Consider the following 19,119-nt stretch of genomic DNA (forward strand, 5'->3'; position numbering starts at 1 on the left):
GTCCCGCACGACAGCCTAGAGATCATGCCGTAATCCTCCAACATGACTCCCACCTCACCAAAAGGCATGTGAAAAGTGGAAGTCGTATCCCAGAATTGGTCCAAGAAAGCGCGGACCAGGCTAAGGTTAGCCCGCAGCTTCCTCTTCGCGATATCCCTCCAAGCCTGCACCAGGGCGCCGAACGTTCCCCGCTCGATCATGGCCCGCTCCTCCGCCGACAGCCTCTCGTAGAACTCCATAGCCGTCGTGTAGCCCGAGAACGATCTGATGTTACCGGCCTCATATTGTGATTTGAAACAAAAGCTATCTTTAGTTTGAATGAAATTGGAAAAGAAATTGGAGCAAATGAAACGAAAGAATATGAGTGATGAGTAATGAATTCAAGGTTACCAAGCTCTTCACCGTCCTATAGGACAGGTGACCCTCCGCAGCCAAATGCAAGTGCCTGCTGTCCCAGGTCTCAGCCCACGCAGGTTCTCCCCTCAGCTAGCAACCTCCTCGCCTCACGTTGGCCCGTCTCGGGGCCTCCTCCTCCTCAGCAACCTCCTCCTCGTGGATCTCGTCCTCAGTAACCTCCCCGGCTGCCCTAGCCGCGGTAAAAGTCTCCTCGAGAGCACGAGAAGCGTCAACAGCAGTGTCTATCTCCATGGGAGCTATCCCAGAAGTAGAAGCCTCATCACCTGCAAAATTAAAGTAATTTTAGGCCGCGTCAAGTGACGACGAGCCTTGATTAGGGGATTTTCGAGTTTTAGGAGCTCGAAATCGCTCTTTTCTCGCCATCTTTGGCCGTATTCTCACAAACCCTATCACTCATGTGGTAATTTGGGTTAAGTCAAGCCTAAGTTGAAGCCTAGTCATGGGTTCGAGTCAAAATTTCGGCAGCATTTCGTTATAACGGCGATTATGCCCTAGAAAAGTGTCCTGAAAAAGCCGTCACAAACCAAAATTCTGATATGGTAGGAAGTTTACCCATCATCCAAGGATTCCAAATATCAAGTTTCATCGCAAATGGGCAATCCTAAGGCCATTTTCGAAGCAATTTACGGTTTATCTGTGAAACCGTCTCAATTTCACTCAAATGCCCAAAACTAGACCTGGCAAAAGTATACCGAACCCGAAAAACCGATCGAAAATACCTGAATCGACACCTGACCGTACATCCGAAAGGTATAATTGAACTTCACACCGAAACCTGAATCAGCCTGAATTGATTCGAAATCGAATCGAATTTATAATACCCGAAATAGACCCAAAACTGTTTCAACCTGAACTGTTTTAACCTGAATTGTTTTGATCCGAATCGAAACACACCTGAACCGATTTCAACCTGTATAATGATGACCGAAACCCAACCGAAACCCGAAATGACCCGAATAAAATGATTGTAAATAATAAAAAACAAAACATAATCATATTAATTTAGTTTTTTTTTTATATTAGTACGAGAGTTACTTAAACTCGAATATCCAATGTCTTACCACCGATTAGGCGATTATTCATGAAGTACGTGTCAGATCACAAGAGGTGGAGTTTAAATTATTTTCATAACCAAATAATCGATTGATTTTAGATATCTTTTATAATGGGACGAAAATTATTTACATGAGTTATAACAAATCACAAATGTTTGCTTCGTACATGAGTATATCTCATCATTCACTAACATCGGACAAAAATTCAAGTAAAGTAGTCATTACTCATTAGAAGACTTGTATTTTTATGGACCATTTTCAAGGTAGTCTAACCTGTAAGTCTGTAACTATGCTACATTAGCAACATTGCTACTCTTATCTATTAAAAAAGCTGAACATGAAGAAGAGTAGAAGACTGAATGAGTTCCAAAAATGAAATTTTTTATTGCATACGTAATACTCTAGTAATTACGATTTTAGGAAGTGCGTTTATATGCTTTGCATTTTTCAAGATGAGTTTTTGCATTGGTTATCCCGTATTTTGATTCCGCTATCAAATTTGTATTCATGCAGTGCTTGCACAAAGCTCTCAATTTTTTATCTTTACTTTTTTCAGCTGGGATTCGCCAATATTCTTTCCACACCGGGCTCCTTCTATGTTCAAAATCAGTGAAATCAGTAGCGTCCATGATAATGGAGGTTATGTTTTCAACTTGACAGTCATCACCGGGAGTTGCAGCAAATTCCATAACTTCCTGGATTCGAAAGAAAAGAAAGTTAGTGACTAATTAACTATAATATTGTTAAAATTTCCTTGAGTCTTGACATTAAAATTTCAGTTAAAACAAATCATTCAACTAAAAAATCACAGATTTGTAAATAAATGTAGCATGACAAAACCCAACTCTATCTGGTGTCACTGGAAAACAAACTCAGGCTAGGTGTTAGATCACAAGACTTAAAATACCATGACTAATAACTTATAGTGTACCATGTCATGGGTAAGACAAAGGAACCATAAAAGGCAACCATCAAGCAGAAACACTGACTGTAAACTGGCCGCAATAGCTCGAAAATCCTAAATCTGCATCAAACAACCAACTAAAGAAGCCGCAATAGTTCAGTTCATTATAGCGCATTAATTTCTGCGCTTGGCCTGTATATTGGCAGGTCGACCCAAATGGATTTCCAAACACAGTAAATAAAACTGATCGTGACAATGCAAAAAGTAGACCTAACCATATCCAATATAAAACGATCAGTAAAACCCATTATAAAGCACAACCAAAAACACTCATTTAAGGGGACTTGGAGTAAACACAAATGAAATGAATAGTGAGATGCTAAATATACAGTAATGACGCGCAACAAAAACAAACAAACCCCATTAAATTAAACCATAATCAAGCAGTATAACTCACTACCGTCTTAAGCATGATGAACTAAACTGGTCTGTAAATAAACACACATTTAATACGCCTAACAAAATCAACAATCAACTTTAAAAGAAGGCCTGTAAAGATTGAACCTTACCAGAAAAAGTGTTAAAACTAATCAACAAGATGATATTGAAAATTGTAATTAAGAGACGATAATTGATTTGAAGGTGAGTTCAAAGCACAGACGATGATGTATATATAGCCACAATTCAGGCGGTAAAACAATCATTCTCATCTTCATTTTGGCGGGTAAATTGATGGTTGGCGGTAAAATAATTCGAGAATCTCCAATTTTTGGAGGCAAAATAAATGAAATCAGTTTATTTTACCATATTTGACTGCGATTCAACGGAAGTGATTTAAAAAAATTTGATAGAAGAGATTTAGATGAACAAAATAAGTAAAATAACTAATTAAAGGGCGAAATCCGGAAATTTTCCAGATCTGAAAAATAATTCATTAATTAATTAAAGATAATTAAAGATTTTCTTACCAAAATAAGATATCCTTTCTATCTTTACAAAAAAATGTGGTGGTAGCCATTCCGATGACGGGCGCGCCAAAGAAATCAGATTACGACTGCCGACTGCTGAGTTTTGTGAATGGATTTGGAATTGGATTTAGGAAGACGAAGTCAGACAGTCAGAGAGAAAGTTAGAGAACGATTTAGAAAAGGAAAGTAGCTGGGCCATGTGTATTGTCATATTAAACTATTAATGAATTTGATGATAGATTTGCATTTGCTAATTGCTACACGCATATACGTCCACTTTCCACCACTTAATTTTTTATTTAGTTATTTCCTTGTTTTTTATTAAAGAATTAATTATTTGGTATTAATTATTAAAGGATTAATTATGAAGTTAAAATATTTATTTCATTATTTGGTCAATTGTTTTTTTTAAAGAAAAAAAATTATAAATTGTTAGGTTTATTATAACTTATTATACTCACTCTGTCTCAGTCTTTTGTTTACCTTTAGTTTGAGATTAAAGAAATATAGGAGAGGGTCAATTATTGGATGACAAGTTAACCAAATTGAGTGTGGAGTACCAAAATGCTCATCAAAATTCAAAAGGCGTTTCCAATATAAATAAATAAACAATTGATGACTAAAACATCCTAAAATGAAATAGGTAAACAAATGATTGAGACGGGGGGTATAACTTATAAGTTCATATAACTATCTTGTTTATTTATATACATGAAAGCTTCCGATTCCAGTACATTTTGTGATATTTTTGTCCAATTACTCATCTATAGTTTACGTATTTCATTTAAGTTCCTCGAAGTTAGAGGCATAGTTGAACACTTGAACCATTGAAATTCGAGAAGAGATTGTAAACTTACTTTATTATAAAAATAAAGTATAATATAGGACAAGATAAGATTTATCTCCACTACTTTCTAAAATAAAAGTTTAAGAAACTCGAACCGTAGATTATTAGTTAACAATTTATATAACTCTAGCTATTGTTACTTTGTTATTATAGACTATAGAGTAGGACTCGAGTAAGGTGTTAGTATAAATAACTAAAGATCAACGCAAGAGTAGCTCAAGTTCAAAAGTCACCGAGCTCAATTTGAGCTTATGGAATTCAAATAATTCACATGTCGGTCTTCTTTAAGTCACCTTAACTTAAACCTTCTCTCATAAGTCATAACCTCCTTTTATTTTCACCTCTATTCTAACCAGGTGTAAGAACCGTCTTAATTTAAGAGTTAAGATTGTCTTAAACAATAAATGGTGATGTAGTATTGTAGTCTGACAAATTGACGAGAAATGAACATTTGAAATAGTTATTTCCCCGATATAATTTGCTTTACTTTTTTCCAAATTAAATTTTATTGGATAAAAAGTTTCATTGTCATTAAAAAAAAATTGAAACAAAAAAACAAAGCCGAGTATTTAAGTATTTTTGTGATAACATTTAATACATAAATATATATACTCTCTTAGTTTCATTTATCATTTATAGGATGGATACTCACGAGTCACGATAAAAGATAAGTCAATATTGCAAGATACGAAGTATTAAATACTTATGATCAATTTATCAAGTATTATACTATTATGTAAGAATGTTGACTATTCCTCAATTGCATATTTGACCGCTTGTATTCAAATTATCCGTATATATTAGTAAAATATAAAAATAAATATTAGATTAGAAAAAAATTCGAATCAAATTATATTACTATTAAAAAAATTGAAATATTATCCAATACAAATCTAAAAATCACTTCAAAAAAAAATCCAAATATTTGATATATATATAATCCCTTGACACCCGATCCGAATATGGCCCGAATCGAAACTCATCTGCTCTGATATTGACCCGACTCGAATCTCATCTGTTCCGAAATTAACCCGACTCGAACCTGCACCGACCCGAAATATCTACAACTGATTAAAAGCAAAAACTGATTCCAACCTGAATTGAACCGAACTGAAATCGAAAATAAAGACCACCTGAAATAACCCGATCCGAATAAACCCGATCCGAAACTGAACCGATTGACCCGTTTGCCACCTCTACCCAAAACTCAACGAAAATTCGAAACAAATACATGGTTATGATCCTTATACTGCCAATTAGCCATTTACATGGTCAATTTTACAAGGCAAGATCATTTGGGGGAAAAGCCCCAAATTTTCGACATTTTAGGGTTGAAAACCAAAAATTTTGTCGATCCAATTCGTCCATTATAGAAGATTAATGCAAGAATGATATACATACCTCGATTAGTCATGGCGAATGCAAGATTTTGGATCAAATTTTGGCGGAAATGGTTGAAGTTTGAGAGAGAAATTGATGAAATTGTGTTTCGAAACAAATGAATTAAACCCTCTGTTTCATCGCGTTTTTACGCAGAAAAGACACCTCCAGGAACAGATGCAGCAGTTGTTGCGCCTATTCCAAGAGACGCAGCTCTTGCTGCGCCTCTTCCTTAGCTTCCCTTCATACGAATTTTCAAAAATTCGTTATGAGTTCGTTATTTGTGGGCCCATCTTTGGTGCGCCTCTTCCTCGATGCCATTTTATCTTTTTGGCCCGTTTGACGATGATTCTTCGTTCAGACCCGCATTTCTAAGACAACGGCACGCTATCATACATTATTTGTTGCTTCCAAGACCTTGCTTGTCACAACGAGCAGGTATTCTTTGACAGGTGTTTCGACACGCCTTTATTATATTCCTTCATCGAGAGTAAGCGGATAGACAATCCCTCTCGAGACATGGAGATAAATTCCTGATAAGGTTCCCCCAACGAGAGTTCACGACATATAATCGTCCTTCTCGAGTTCTTCTGAAGTTTGTTTGAAGACGACCCAAGCATATTTCTTCCAGCAGTTTCCGCCTGTTTCCTGCTACCCACAATATTTCCTGTTTCTCCGCGGAGTGCGATAAAGGTGTCGTTCTCCAGAGTTTCCCAGACCGGCAGGGTTCTTACACTCAAGCCTTAGTTACCCCTCAGTTTGAAATTATATTTTGGGCCTCCTTCCCATTGATGCTTTCCTTTAGGGTCCCACACCCTAGCACAGTTCTTACTTATCTTTTAGGTCTTATCCTTTAGCCCCTACGCTTATCCTTTAGCTCCTACGCTTACCCTTAGCTCCTATGCACCTCCAGGAACGTCTCTCAAGATGTTTCAGGTATGGTCTCTTCTTATGGCTGGCGAGCCTCCTTACGTAGTCTAATGGACTTTAAACGACCCTCCCCGATAGTCGACAGACTCTAAAATGTTCCCGACGACAGGTCCTTGGTTCAGACCCTTTGAATCGCCTCGCGTCGCCATAGTCGTCAGGTTGTAATCTTCGATTGACCTGATGGCTATACTTTGACTTTCGCCTTATCCAAGCCTCAGTCAAAGTGGGGGCTCTGTAGATACCTCATTTCTGCACCTCCCGCAAACCACCCGGTGATGATTGGGCCGCATGTTTGGTACGCGGAAGGATTTGTGACAGTTCGTAAGTTTATCGTCAAGTGATTGCTCAACCACTGATGTCTACCTCTTAATTGTCATCTACGCGCCGATACGGTCGTTTTGACAGTAATTAGAGTACATTTGGAGTCCGGGCCTAAAACCGTCTTCATTTTCTGATAACCGTTAAATCCCGAGTCAGAATGTTCTGGAATGTTCCGGATATTTCTATTCCATATTTTATAAATCTTTCAAAATCATTTATTCTTTGGTAAAGAATTTCCCGTAATATTCACACAAAATATTAAAGAAAATAAGATTAATCCGTTATTCCATAAACCAAACACGGAAATCTTTCTTTCGCAGGAGGAAACCACCTGGGAACACACGCAGCAGGTGTTGCGCCTCTTCCAAGACACGCAGTGACCGCTGCGCCTCTTCCCAGGTCCTTTTCTACATATTTTTTTCGTATCTTTTCATATCTTTTCGAGATTCACTTCCAAAGTCTCTCCGAAAACCCTATTCCTTCACGTGATTAGTATAAATAGGAGCCTTCGCTCCTCATATTTCTCACGCGAGTGTCCGCCCTTCTCTTCTCCCTTTGCATTCTAGACCACGTTCTTACTTTTTGGCGTCTACGTGCTTGAACATTCGACCACGTAAGCTCGGATCCTTCTGAGTACCAGCCTCGTTTGCATGACCGACCAATTTGACCAACTCCACATTAATCAACTTAATTAATCTTAATCGTTTTCCTCTTACTAGGGCACTTTCATTACATTCGAGTCGAGCATCACTAATCATAAACTTAGTTCATCTCGTTTCGTCAAACATGTAAGTCTGAGGGTGTAAAACCTTCTTTATTTATTGTTATTTACTTTTTGTATCATTAATGTAAGGTTTATGTCGAAAATACTTTTTAAAACCGATTTATAAAACCACGCTTTGAAACCCTTTTTACGGATTACCAGAAGATGACCGTCGAGAAAGGACGCAGCAACTGCTACACCTTTTCGAAGGGACGCAGCACCTGCTGCGCCTCTTCGTGAGGCTGCCGCAGTTCCTGCTTCCTTTCTTCTTCCTTCGTCCTCTGTTAAATCGTCGTTCGTAATTTGTTTTCGTTTGTTCTTCAATTCTTTGACATAAAAGCACAATAATTTCACATGTATATTATTTATCATCATTAATATGTATAATTCATCGTTAATCCCGACTTAAATCCCAAGTAATCCAATATTTGCGGGTTTTCGTCATTAAAATCAATCCGGGTTATAGAGATTCGATTCTTTCATATTGAGTTTCTGGAATTCGACCTTTGATATATTTCCATCTGTCTATTCGTCATTAATTTGTCATATTTAACCAATTTAGTTCACCTCTGTCACTAATCAATCTTTCATTCATGTAATTAATTCATTTACGTTCGTCTCATCCATGTTTTATTGCTTTTATGACTCATTCGCATGTAATTAATCCATTAAATCACTTCCATCCGAGTCGAATATCATAATTAATCCTTAAATTCACCAATTAACATTAACGAATTGCGAGTTAAAACACAACCAGAACTCACCCTTGGAAGACGCAAAGAATCGCTGCGCCTCTTCAGAGGGCGCACTCGCTGCGCTGTTCAGTTGATTTCTGTCTCTGAACTTCCGTTCTGCCTTGACCTAGTTTAATTAGCTTACGTATTTAATCAACTATTAATCGTATTATCGCCTAATCCTGTTCGCTTGTTCCTTTATTTTGTTCTTTCTCAAATTATCCGTTTTGGATGTATTTTCGACATAAATCAATTGAATCCATTGTAATTATTGTAATTTTCATTATTGTATTTTATTGTATTTCTTTTATTGTATCATTTGTATGCCTTCACATATAATTGAGCTTAAATTCCTACTTCGACCTAATTGTATGCTAAATTAGTTGTTCACCGACTTAGTTAAATCTTCACAAGCTAGGATTAAAACTTGGATGTTGCATTGCATGCATATAAATTGACGATATATCGAGTATAGATAACTTCCCTAATCATTAGTAGAAGCCGCTATCGAGGCGGGCGGGATTAGGTGTTCGATCAAAAGAGCTTCCGAATACGTACTTTCACCCCTTACTCCAGATCTCTGTGAACATCCGTGTTCATTGGCATCCACAAGAGTCATTCTAGACATAGAATGCTAAGGGTAACGAGTTCTTGGTGTTCATGTCACTACTTTGTGTCTTGGCATGGCACGAGGTATTCGAACGGTTTCCAATTTCCCACAATAAATTGGTGGCAACTCCACAAATGCAAACGCTTGTTCCCAAGCGCCCCCGTGGGCCAATGTCCACACTATAGCCTTAATATCTTGAAGCTGACAGTAGTCAATACACTCCTGAAAAGGTTGAATCTCAGCCATTGTAACTTCACATCCTATCCTTTCCTGGAAACTTAGAACATTATTAAAGTTACCGCCTATAGCCCAGGCATCATTACAAGTTTCACTGTACCTTTTTAAACTATCCCATAGCTCCCTTCTCATATTTTGATCATTGAAACCATACACACAAGTATACCAGTAAGATCTCCCATTAATCTTGTCCTTCACATAAGCATGGATGGTTTGACTAGAGATGTCCTCAATGTGCACATCATAACATTGAGGATTCCAAAGCAGCCAAACCCTACCCCCTTATGCTTACTATTATTAGTGCATATAGCCCAAGAGGAGCAGATATTATTCCTAACACTCCACCAATTATTACTCTTCACCTTTGTCTCAACAAGTCCAAATAGCCTTATTTTATTTGAATGTAAAAACCACTTTATTTCTTTTTTCTTATTAATGCTATTTAGACCCCTTATGTTCCAGAACCATATATTATCCATTATCTTATTAATGCTTCAGGAAATTCTACATATATTATCCTTTCTTTTCTCTTTTCAATCATGGGAAAGACCCGATAAGCCTCTTCATCCTCTACCCCAACTGACCGGAATCCAGACCCCGTCTTTCCTTTGCGAAATCTTTTTATTCACCCCCATGACTGTGACTCCGCCCTGAATCCCGCCGATATTCCCCTAATCAAGGGTATGCTCGGCCTTGGTGATCGGGTTGAGATAGCCATCCCTGAACCGGGTCAAAAGGCTGACGCTATCCGTCCGGGGTGGGTTTGTTTCTATTTATACCCATTTAGATACGGCCTCCGTTTCCCCTTTCCAAAACTTATCCAAGACTTCATCTTTACCAACAAATTTGCTATGGCACAAATCTCGGCCACCATTTGGAGGGTTCTCCTCTACTCTTTAGCTGCATGTCAGAACTCTGGCAATTCCATGTCTCTGGGCGATTTGGCCCATATTTATGATATCAAGTCCCTATGGAGGGGCCAATTCTCGCTCTGGGGTTCTGGTGAGACTCCCTTCAAGCATGTGTCAAAGTCCAGGGACGAGATATGGTTTGAGGACTTCTTCTATGTGAGGAAGGCTTCTATCCAGCCGCCTCCTAACTATATCTTCGAGAAGTGGATTATTACTTCAAGTAAGTAGCTTTCCTGATGCCTGGCTTGTTCATCCCAATGCTTACTAGCTTACTCTGACGTTTTCATGCAGGTCCCTGCTACCTAACCCGCATTGGTGCCCCGATCCCTACTCGGAACAAACTGTTCTGCATTCCTCTGAGTGAGAGGAAGTTCCCTGATCTACTGCCTGGATATTCACCTGCTTCCTCCTCCACCCCCCTGCAATCAGCCCACAACATGTCTTCCAGTAAGCTGCCTAAAGCCTTCTTTACTTGCGTGCAACCTTGCTGGCTGCCTAACCCTTCCTGACACCTGAAATAATGACTGCTTGCAGGTTCAAAAGTCGACCCTTTGGAGGCTATCCTCCAGAGTGCTAAAAGAAAAAGGTCCGTTGCGAGTCCTGACGTGGCGTTTTCTTCCAAGAGGAGCGCCCCTACTGCCTCTTTCCAGTCACCTCCTACTCATTCCAGCTCTGCTCGGACTGAACCTCTAGGGGTCAGCTCGCTGTCTCGTCATCCTCCTACTCCTCCTGCCAGCCCTCGTGCTTCTGCTAGCGCTGGCATCATCGCCCATTTTCCAGAGGCCTTTGGAAATGTTGACAAGGTGCCATACTCGCCTCAAATTGACCAATTGCTCTTCCCTCCTCTAGTTGATGCTTTCTCGGAGTTTGGTCCCGAGGAGATGGCTGAGAACGATGTGCACAATGCTTTCATGGTGAGTATCCTTCGTCTTCCAGCTGTTCTAAGTTTCTTATCTTCAATTCCTGGTAACTTTAACTTTCCTTGCCCCCAGGCCCTCCAGTCTGCTCTTTATAAGAGGAAGATGATCAACATAGTGCAGACCACCAGCCATGCTACTAGCGCCAAGAACAAGAGCTGGTTGGGTCCATCGCTGATCTAGAGAAGCGGCGCGCTGATTTGAGAGGACGGGTGGCTGAACTGAAGGCAGATCTAGCCGGCACAAAGAAGAAGCTGAAGGAAGGGGCTGATCAGTTGGCTCGTACCCAGGAGGTTTGCACCACTTTCTCTGACTCCTTGAAGCACTCTGAGGAGAGGATCAGTGAGCTGATTACCCTGGCCTCAAACATTGTTGCCTATGCTACCTTGCAGGGAAAGATCAGCGGAATGCGTGCTGCCCTTGGGGAGCCTCCAACTCTGCAAGCTATTGAAGAAGAGAGGCGGTTGGAGACCCATGCCGGTGCAACGACATGAGCATCCCGATGCCCGAAGTTGGCTAAGTGAATTCTCTTGTCTTTGGCCGAGCAAAGCTACGCCGAGGATCTTGGATTGCCCAGGATCTTTCGACGGAGCTAAGGAAGGCTGTGGTAGGCGAGGTGTGCAAGCCGGTCCCGTGCACAAGCAGATGGTCATCAGGAGGAGGCAGAAAAGATGCCAGATGTGGAGGTCATTAATGTGACCGACAATTAAGAAGTTTTTTTTTAATTTTATATCAGTGAACTTTTGGTAGTCTGGCCCTTTGGTGGCAGACTTGTAATATTTTGAAACACTTTTCTGGTAGCTCGCCATGGTGGCGATTAAACTCTGGGGCCGTATTTTCGGCCAGATTTTTGGAATACCCCTTGCTCTAGTTTGGCAAGTTTTAATTACATACTGTGTGTTAAATTTAGTTTTTCTTAGTTTAGGAGGTTGTCGTGTCCGCCTGTTGACTGATTTAGGCGAGTCGTGTCATCCTGAGGAGGCTGACTCACACTCAGCTAGCTGCCGTGTCAGTCTGTTGACTGATTTAGGCATGTGCCGCATTGTAAGGAGGGGTGGCCGTTTCAACCTTAGATGCTGATTTAGACCAGTCGTGTCAGCCTAAAAAGGCTGATTTAGACTCAGCTAGCTGACGTGTCAGCCTGATGGCTGATTTAGGCGTATGCCGCAATTTTGACTAGTTAACCTTGTTCATGACGTAAGGTGTGTTCATCATATTTTAGAGCCAACAGGGGCGTACTTTAGACAAGTTTATCGTCATTCTAGGACCGATGGGACGCTGCAGGATTCTGGTAGCGCGGAGATCCCTACGTTCCATATATGTGCGCATGCATGCTGGGGACCTGATTAATTGCGATTAGTGCGAGCTACGTCCAGGGGGTGGTATCAGGGGTAGCTGGGTAAGCGTTTTTAGCTGTCAATCAGGCTCCCTTTCGTATGTTCCACAGTCCGCCTAGTGATAGTGCTCCTAGTGGAGAAAGTAGGTTAGGCATGTTGGAGTGCCATGTGCCTTGTCACCCCGCGTTGGCAGTTGATACTCCTGCTAGATACACTTTGAACGTACCATAGACATTAGGATTCAGAGTGATGTACTTAGAGAAGCCTGAAAACAGAAAAGTTTATTAAAATGATGTGAAGTACCAAACGCCATCTCATGGGGTACCAGAGCAATTGTGGTCCCAGGACGCCGTCAGACCACACCATCCAATAGCAGTTTAAAATTTGAAAGAGTCAGAGATACGGAAATGGGAATGAAATTGGTAGTATGCCTACTACCGGACTTTCTTTTATTTTAAAATAATTTGGCTTTCCATAGTACATTACCCTGTAGGCTAAAATCTACTTATTATTAAAAGTAATATCTCTTCAGGTGAAGTATGTTCCATGGGCGTTGTATGATTTGACCGTCCATAGTCATCAGTCTGTATGCACCATGACCAACAACTCCTTCTACCTGGTATGGTCCTTCCCATTTGTAGGAGAATTTGCCTGCCTTTCGATTTTTAATGTTCTGGAACACTTCACGGAGAACCAGGTCTCCTACCTCCAGGAGCCTGACTTTCACATTCTTGTTGTAACTCCTGGCCACTGACTGCTTGTAGGCAGCTAGACATATTTTTGACTTGCTCGCAACTCGTCTACTGTGTCCAGGCTCCTGACCATCTCTGCTTTGTTCAGTTCCCCTGTCATACATCCATACCTGTGAGTGGGAACCAGAACCTCTGACGGGATGAGTGCTTCCGCACCAAACACCAGGCTGAAGGATGTTTGGCCTGTTGTTATCTTTGGCGTCGTTCTATCTGACAATAACTCCAGTGGCAATTCATCTGCCCACTTTCCTCCTAACTCCTGTAACCTCCTTCTCAGATTATCCATGATAATTTTGTTGCTGGACACAGCTTGCCCATTAGACTTTGGAGTCCTAGGTGCTGATTTTTTCAAGGTGATGTTCCATCTGGCGCAGTATCCCTCAGCATCGTTGGAGATGAATTGTGAGCCATTGTCACATATGATCTCTGACGGGATATCAAACCTGCAGATGATATTGCGTTTTATGAAAGAGATGACTTGTTTGTCCTTCACTTCTGTGAATGCTTCTCCCTCTATCCACTTGGAGAAGTAATCTGTCATCGCCAGCATCCATATCCTGCTCCCTATGGCTCTTGATAGGGGGCCTACTATATCCATACACCATGTTATGAATGGTCAGGGAGAAATGATAGGGTGTAAGGGCTCTGTTGGCTGATGGATCATTGGTGCTGAGCACTGGCAGGCGTCACACTTGCGTGCGTATTCTGCTGCATCTGCCCTCATTGTGGGCCAGAAGTATCCTTGTCTGAGAGCTTTATTTGACAGACTCCTACCCTCTGCATGGTTTCCACATTCACCACTGTGGAGAGCATGTAACACGGTCTGTGCTTCCTCCTTGTCCAGGCATCGTAAGTAGGGACCTGCCAGTGACTTTCTGAAGAGTGTATCATCGATTAGTATAAATCTGGAGGCCTTCACTCTGAAAGCTCTTACTTCCTTCTTGTCATATGGCACCTTGATATGACGCAGCCAGTCTAGGTAGGGTGTGCGCCAATCCCAGTCATCTGCCTGTATAGCTGGTTGGTCGGGCAGCTGGGAGTCTTCCCCGGCCTCCGTAGCTGTCTGAACTCCCACTTCGTCCTGCTGATCCTCCAGTTCTCCTCTGTCTATTTCACCTGTCTTCTGGATAGAAGGCTCCAGCATGTGTACGATGGGAATGCTGGATAGTTCTGTTGGCTTGAACGTTACCCCCAGAGTTGCTAAGGCATCTGCTTCCACATTCTGATCTTTGGGAATCTGCTTGAGCTTGCAAGTTTTGAATTTTTGCTTTAACTTCTTTGCTACCTTTAAGTATGCAATCATCTTTGAATCTCTGGCTATAAACTCGTTATTTACGTGGTTGACTATTAGCAGAGAGTCACTGGATATGTGCAGGTGCCTGACTCCTAATTCCAGAGCTAGATGCATTCCTAGTATCAAAGCCTCGTATTCTGTTTCATTATTGGTTGCCTTGAATTCACATCTTACTGCTTGTGCTATCAAATCCCCCTGTGGTGATCGCAGGATTAACCCTACACCTGCCCCCCTTTGATTGGAGGCTCCGTCGATGTGCATCTGCCAGATCTCCACGTCCCTGTTTCCCTCTAGGGCGAGGATTTCCTCATCTGCCAGATTATGGATGGCTGGACTGAAGTCTGAGACAAAGTCCGCTAATGCTTGCGACTTGATTGTTGTTCTGGCGTTATACTGGATATCATACCCACTAAGGTGTACAGACCATTTTGACATTCGCTCGACGAGTTCGGGTTTCCTCATGTGAGACTTGGCGGGTAGTTGGTCACAACATATATGGTGTGAGACTCAAAATAGGGGCGCAGCTTATAAGATGCTACTACCAGAGCTAGTAATAGTTTTTCGAGAGATGTGTACCTGGTCTCTGCTGGCAGTAGAGACTTCCTTACATAGTATACTGGCCTCTGTTCCTTCTCCAGCTCTCTGACTAGAACAGCACTCACTGCCACCTCTGTGACGGCCAGGTAGAGGAATAGTGGTTCTCCTGGTTCCGGTTTTGACAGCATAGTGGGTTGCTGAGGTAGTGTTTCAGCTCTCTGAACGCTTGCTCGTGGTTTGCGGTCCACTCGAACTTTTGGCTCTTCCTTAGTATGTCGTAGAATAACCTACACTTATCTGAGGATCTTGAGATGAACCTGCTCAGGGCTGCTACTTTGCCAGCTAGTCTTTGAACGTCCTTAGGCTTTTTAGGTGACTCCAATTGCAAAACAGCCTTGATCTGCTCGATGTTGGCTTCTATTCCTCTTTGTGTTAAAATGTAGCCTAAGAATTTGCCAGAGGATACCCCGAAGGTGCATTTAGATGGATTTAGCTTCATTTTGTATTCCCTCAAGGTGTTGAATGTATCTGCCAGGTGTCGCATATGATCTTTGGCTTTCTCTGATTTCACCACCATATCATCGATGTATACTTCCATAGTTCTTCCTATCTGCTCTTTAAACATGCGGTTGACCAGCCTCTGATATGTGGAGCCTGCATTCTTTAGGCCGAATGGCATGACGTTATAACAATATATTCCTCTTTCAGTCATGAATGTCGTCTTCTCCTAATCTGCAGGATCCATTTTGATTTGATTGTAACCACTCCATGGGTCCAAAAATATCAGCATCTTATGTCCAGATGTCGCATCTACCATTGCATCGATATGAGGCAGTGGGAAGGGATCTTTAGGGCATGCTTTGTTGAGGTCGGTGAAGTCCACGCATACTCTCCACTTTCCATTATTCTTAGGTACTACCACCACGTTGGACAACCACTCTGGATATTTTACCTATCTTATTTTCTTTGCTGCCAGAAGGCTATCTACCTCTTAATTAATTACCTTATTTCTTTCTGCTACAAACTTCCTTCTTCTCTGCTGGATGGGTTTACACTTTGGATCCACACTGAGTTTATGCGTTATGATGGATTAGTCTGTCCCTATCATGTTGTCATGCGACCATGCGAAACAGTCCATGTTATCTTGCAGAAATTTGATTAGTTGTTGTCTCAAGCTTCTTGTGCATCCAGCTCAAATTATCACAGTTCTCTCTGGGTGCAGCTTGTCCAGGTTGATTCGATCTAGTTCTTCAGCTGGGGGCTCAACGTACCCATCCTGGACAGGCTGCCTCTGTAATTGCTATGCGGGAGGGCTGGTAGTGCACTTTAGTGCCTTCTTGTAGCAGCCTCTAGCTTCCTCCTGATCTTCTCGTATTGTCTCTACCCCCCATGGTGTGGGGAAGTTTATGCACTGATGGTACGTTGAAGGGACTGCTTTCATCTGGTGTAGCCACGGCCTTCCCAGAATGACATTGTAGCCGTCTATGACCAGGTATCTGACTTGCTTGTTGACCCCTCCCACATAGGTTGGGATGACTATCTCGCCCAGTGAGTTGGCTGTTTCCCCACTGAAGCCTACCCGCGGGATAGTTTTCTTTTGTAAATCCTTCTCACTGAATCCCATGTTTTCTATAGTTTTTAACATAATCAGGTTGATCGAGCTGCCTGTATCTACCAAGACCTTTCTAACTGTACAGTTAGCCATTGATAAGGTGATAATGAGTGCGTCGTGATGTTCCTGTTCGTCATATTTGTCTCCTTCATCAAAGGTCACAGCTGGTAAATCACTGTGAGAAATTCTGCAAGAGTTTGCTGGTCTATCTCCTTTGGTCTCAGTGGCATGTCTTTTAGCTGCTGAGTACGTCAGCCCACTTAGGTCTGAGCCGCCTGTTATCACGTTTACTATCTTGGTGCATGTGGGTGGATTTGCAGGTTTCGCGGAGCCTACTTTATCTTGCTGCTTGCCCCCACGTGGTAATAGGTGGCTCGGCTCACCTTGCTCATACAGGCACTTGATCTCTCTTCGTAGTGTGTAGCAGTCCTCAGTGTTATGCTGATAGGTAAGAAATTGTCGTGGCTTCCCTCTATCAAAGCTATTTATATAAACCCAATTAAATGTAGTATTTAGTCGGGGTCGAACACGAAGACGGCGGGGGTTTCTACTAAGTCCAACTAAGAGTCAAGTCTAGTCAACAATGAAGGAAAGGGTTTCGATTTTAACTACTTGAGCAACTAAATAGACGATTGAATGAAGATAAATACGATTGATTAAGATACTAGGGTCTTCGGGGTCACCTAAACGAATTAAGGGCGACGAGTCGATAAAACAATCTATGGTGAGGGTTCGTCCTAGAGGCGGTTACCAACTTTCGTTGAGCAACAACCAATTCGAAACATGTAACAAGACTACCCACAAATTTTCATTCAAAGGAAGAATTAAGCGATTAAGACGAAAAGACACAAGCTTTCACTCATACAATTCGTCAAACACCTTGTATGCATTGTTAAGAAAGACAAATTCCTACACCAAAGATTCAAAACTTATCAACTAATCATGCCCATTAATCCTATTTAGGCTCCCCCTAAACCCTAGAAGGGTAACTACTCACTCATATTGGGGATAATCATGCTAATAAGAGGAGAAGAACAAATGACATAAAGAGAAAGCATGATGATTATTATAGCAATTATAAGAGACAAGATAAATGTAAACAAATGATTAACAAGCAAATAAGAGAGGAGATTATACTAAAAGACACAATCTTTAACACAAACAACTCAAAGATAGAATCTTTGGGTGGAAATAACAAGTATGAACTAAGAAAAGATGAACAAGAGTGAAAACAACAACAATCAAACAACAAGGATGCAATTTTAACAAAAAACAATTAAACAAACTAAAAGGAAAAGCAATATGTAAACTAATGAAAATAGGGAAAGAAGCAATACCAACTCAATAGCAAAGATGAATTAGGATAGAATAATAAAGAAGGATAAACCTTCAATCTTCTTACAACCCAAATTCTATTGCTAACTTAATTCAAGGACTTATCTAATTAGGGAATGATTAACAAAATGATTAATAAAGTTTTGAACTTGGAAAGGGAAATATTCTGAGATCTAGGGTTGTGTCTAAAATGAATTAGGGAGGGGATATTTATAGTTTACAATTATTTAGGTCGAAAATTACAAGGGAGTTCAAAATGCGGGGAAAAGGAGTCTGAGCCGGTCAACCGGCCGTCGGCTGACCACCGGCAGAAAACCCACTGGAAGTTTTGGGTACAAATTAAATCATCAGGTATGGTGAGCCGGTGGACCGGCCGCCGGCTCTGGACACTACTATGGTGGTCAACAAAAGTGTATGCACAATATAAGCATCACTCAACCAATCTACTAATAATATCCGAATGAGTATTAGCGCACTCAACGCCCCTTCAACTCACAATTTGACACCCATGAGGAAAAGGTGCCCTATTGCAAGGCAAGTTGGGTCTTGCTACAAAATTTTTGACACATCCAACAATTAAGCATGAATCAACATATAAGATGCATCACAAAAAGTCAAACCGCTTTCCTCATCTAAGCGGCCGTTTTACTTTAAACATTTAAAGGTTTTGGTCGGGAGATACCGTCTCAAAGTCTCGGCGGGTGTCGATGCCCCAGTGGTGGCTCAAGCAACCTCGATGTGACAACCAAATGCCTAAGAAACAAATTCAAAGGCGGGAAAAGGGGAAGCAAAGCCTAACCTTCGAGAATCACATGACACACTCAAGATTCAACCGAATTGACCCATGACTAAGGGGGCCAAGATTACCGACTTCCTCACGGTTTTCACTAATCTCTCATTTTGTTTTTGGAACGGGTGATTTTTGTGCAAAAAGTAACCAAAATCACTCAACTACTCGACTCATGAGGCATGCCCGCAATCTAACATGGAATCCTCTCCTACAAGACCATTAATGAGATGGAAAAAAAAGGGAAAATATGCATAAAAGAAACGAGGGTTGTAACGGGGCTAGGTGATGGGTCGAAACGGGATTGGTGCAAGCACCGTTATGGATCATTTGGAGTTTAAAATCAAGTAGTTGTCAAAATTCCGCTTCTTCCACTTTTATTACAGCAAATGAGTAACGTCTACACCTTAACAAAAACTGGTTTCCCGAATTAATGCAAACATTGTGCAAACCCGACTCACTTTGGAAAAA

General features: G+C 41.3%; 1 protein-coding gene and 1 long non-coding RNA gene across 2 annotated transcripts; both read right to left on the bottom strand.

The window, feature by feature from the left end:
* Positions 1 to 1,822: 1,822 nt before the first annotated feature.
* Positions 1,823 to 3,556, bottom strand: LOC141621535 (uncharacterized). The gene is made up of 2 exons (XR_012532425.1): positions 3,345 to 3,556; positions 1,823 to 2,167 (listed from the first exon to the last, which is right to left on the bottom strand). It is a non-coding gene; the product is annotated as an uncharacterized LOC141621535 (long non-coding RNA).
* A 9,543-nt stretch (positions 3,557 to 13,099) lies between these two features.
* LOC141618056 (uncharacterized) lies at positions 13,100 to 15,102 on the bottom strand. The gene is made up of 4 exons (XM_074435179.1): positions 14,920 to 15,102; positions 13,848 to 14,368; positions 13,350 to 13,526; positions 13,100 to 13,193 (listed from the first exon to the last, which is right to left on the bottom strand). Exons 1-4 carry the CDS (start codon positions 15,100 to 15,102, stop codon positions 13,100 to 13,102), a joined length of 975 nt encoding a protein of 324 aa, XP_074291280.1.
* Positions 15,103 to 19,119: the final 4,017 nt, after the last annotated feature.

This window comes from Silene latifolia, chromosome X (assembly GCF_048544455.1).
Source record: "Silene latifolia isolate original U9 population chromosome X, ASM4854445v1, whole genome shotgun sequence".
Taxonomy (NCBI): Eukaryota; Viridiplantae; Streptophyta; class Magnoliopsida; order Caryophyllales; family Caryophyllaceae; genus Silene; species Silene latifolia.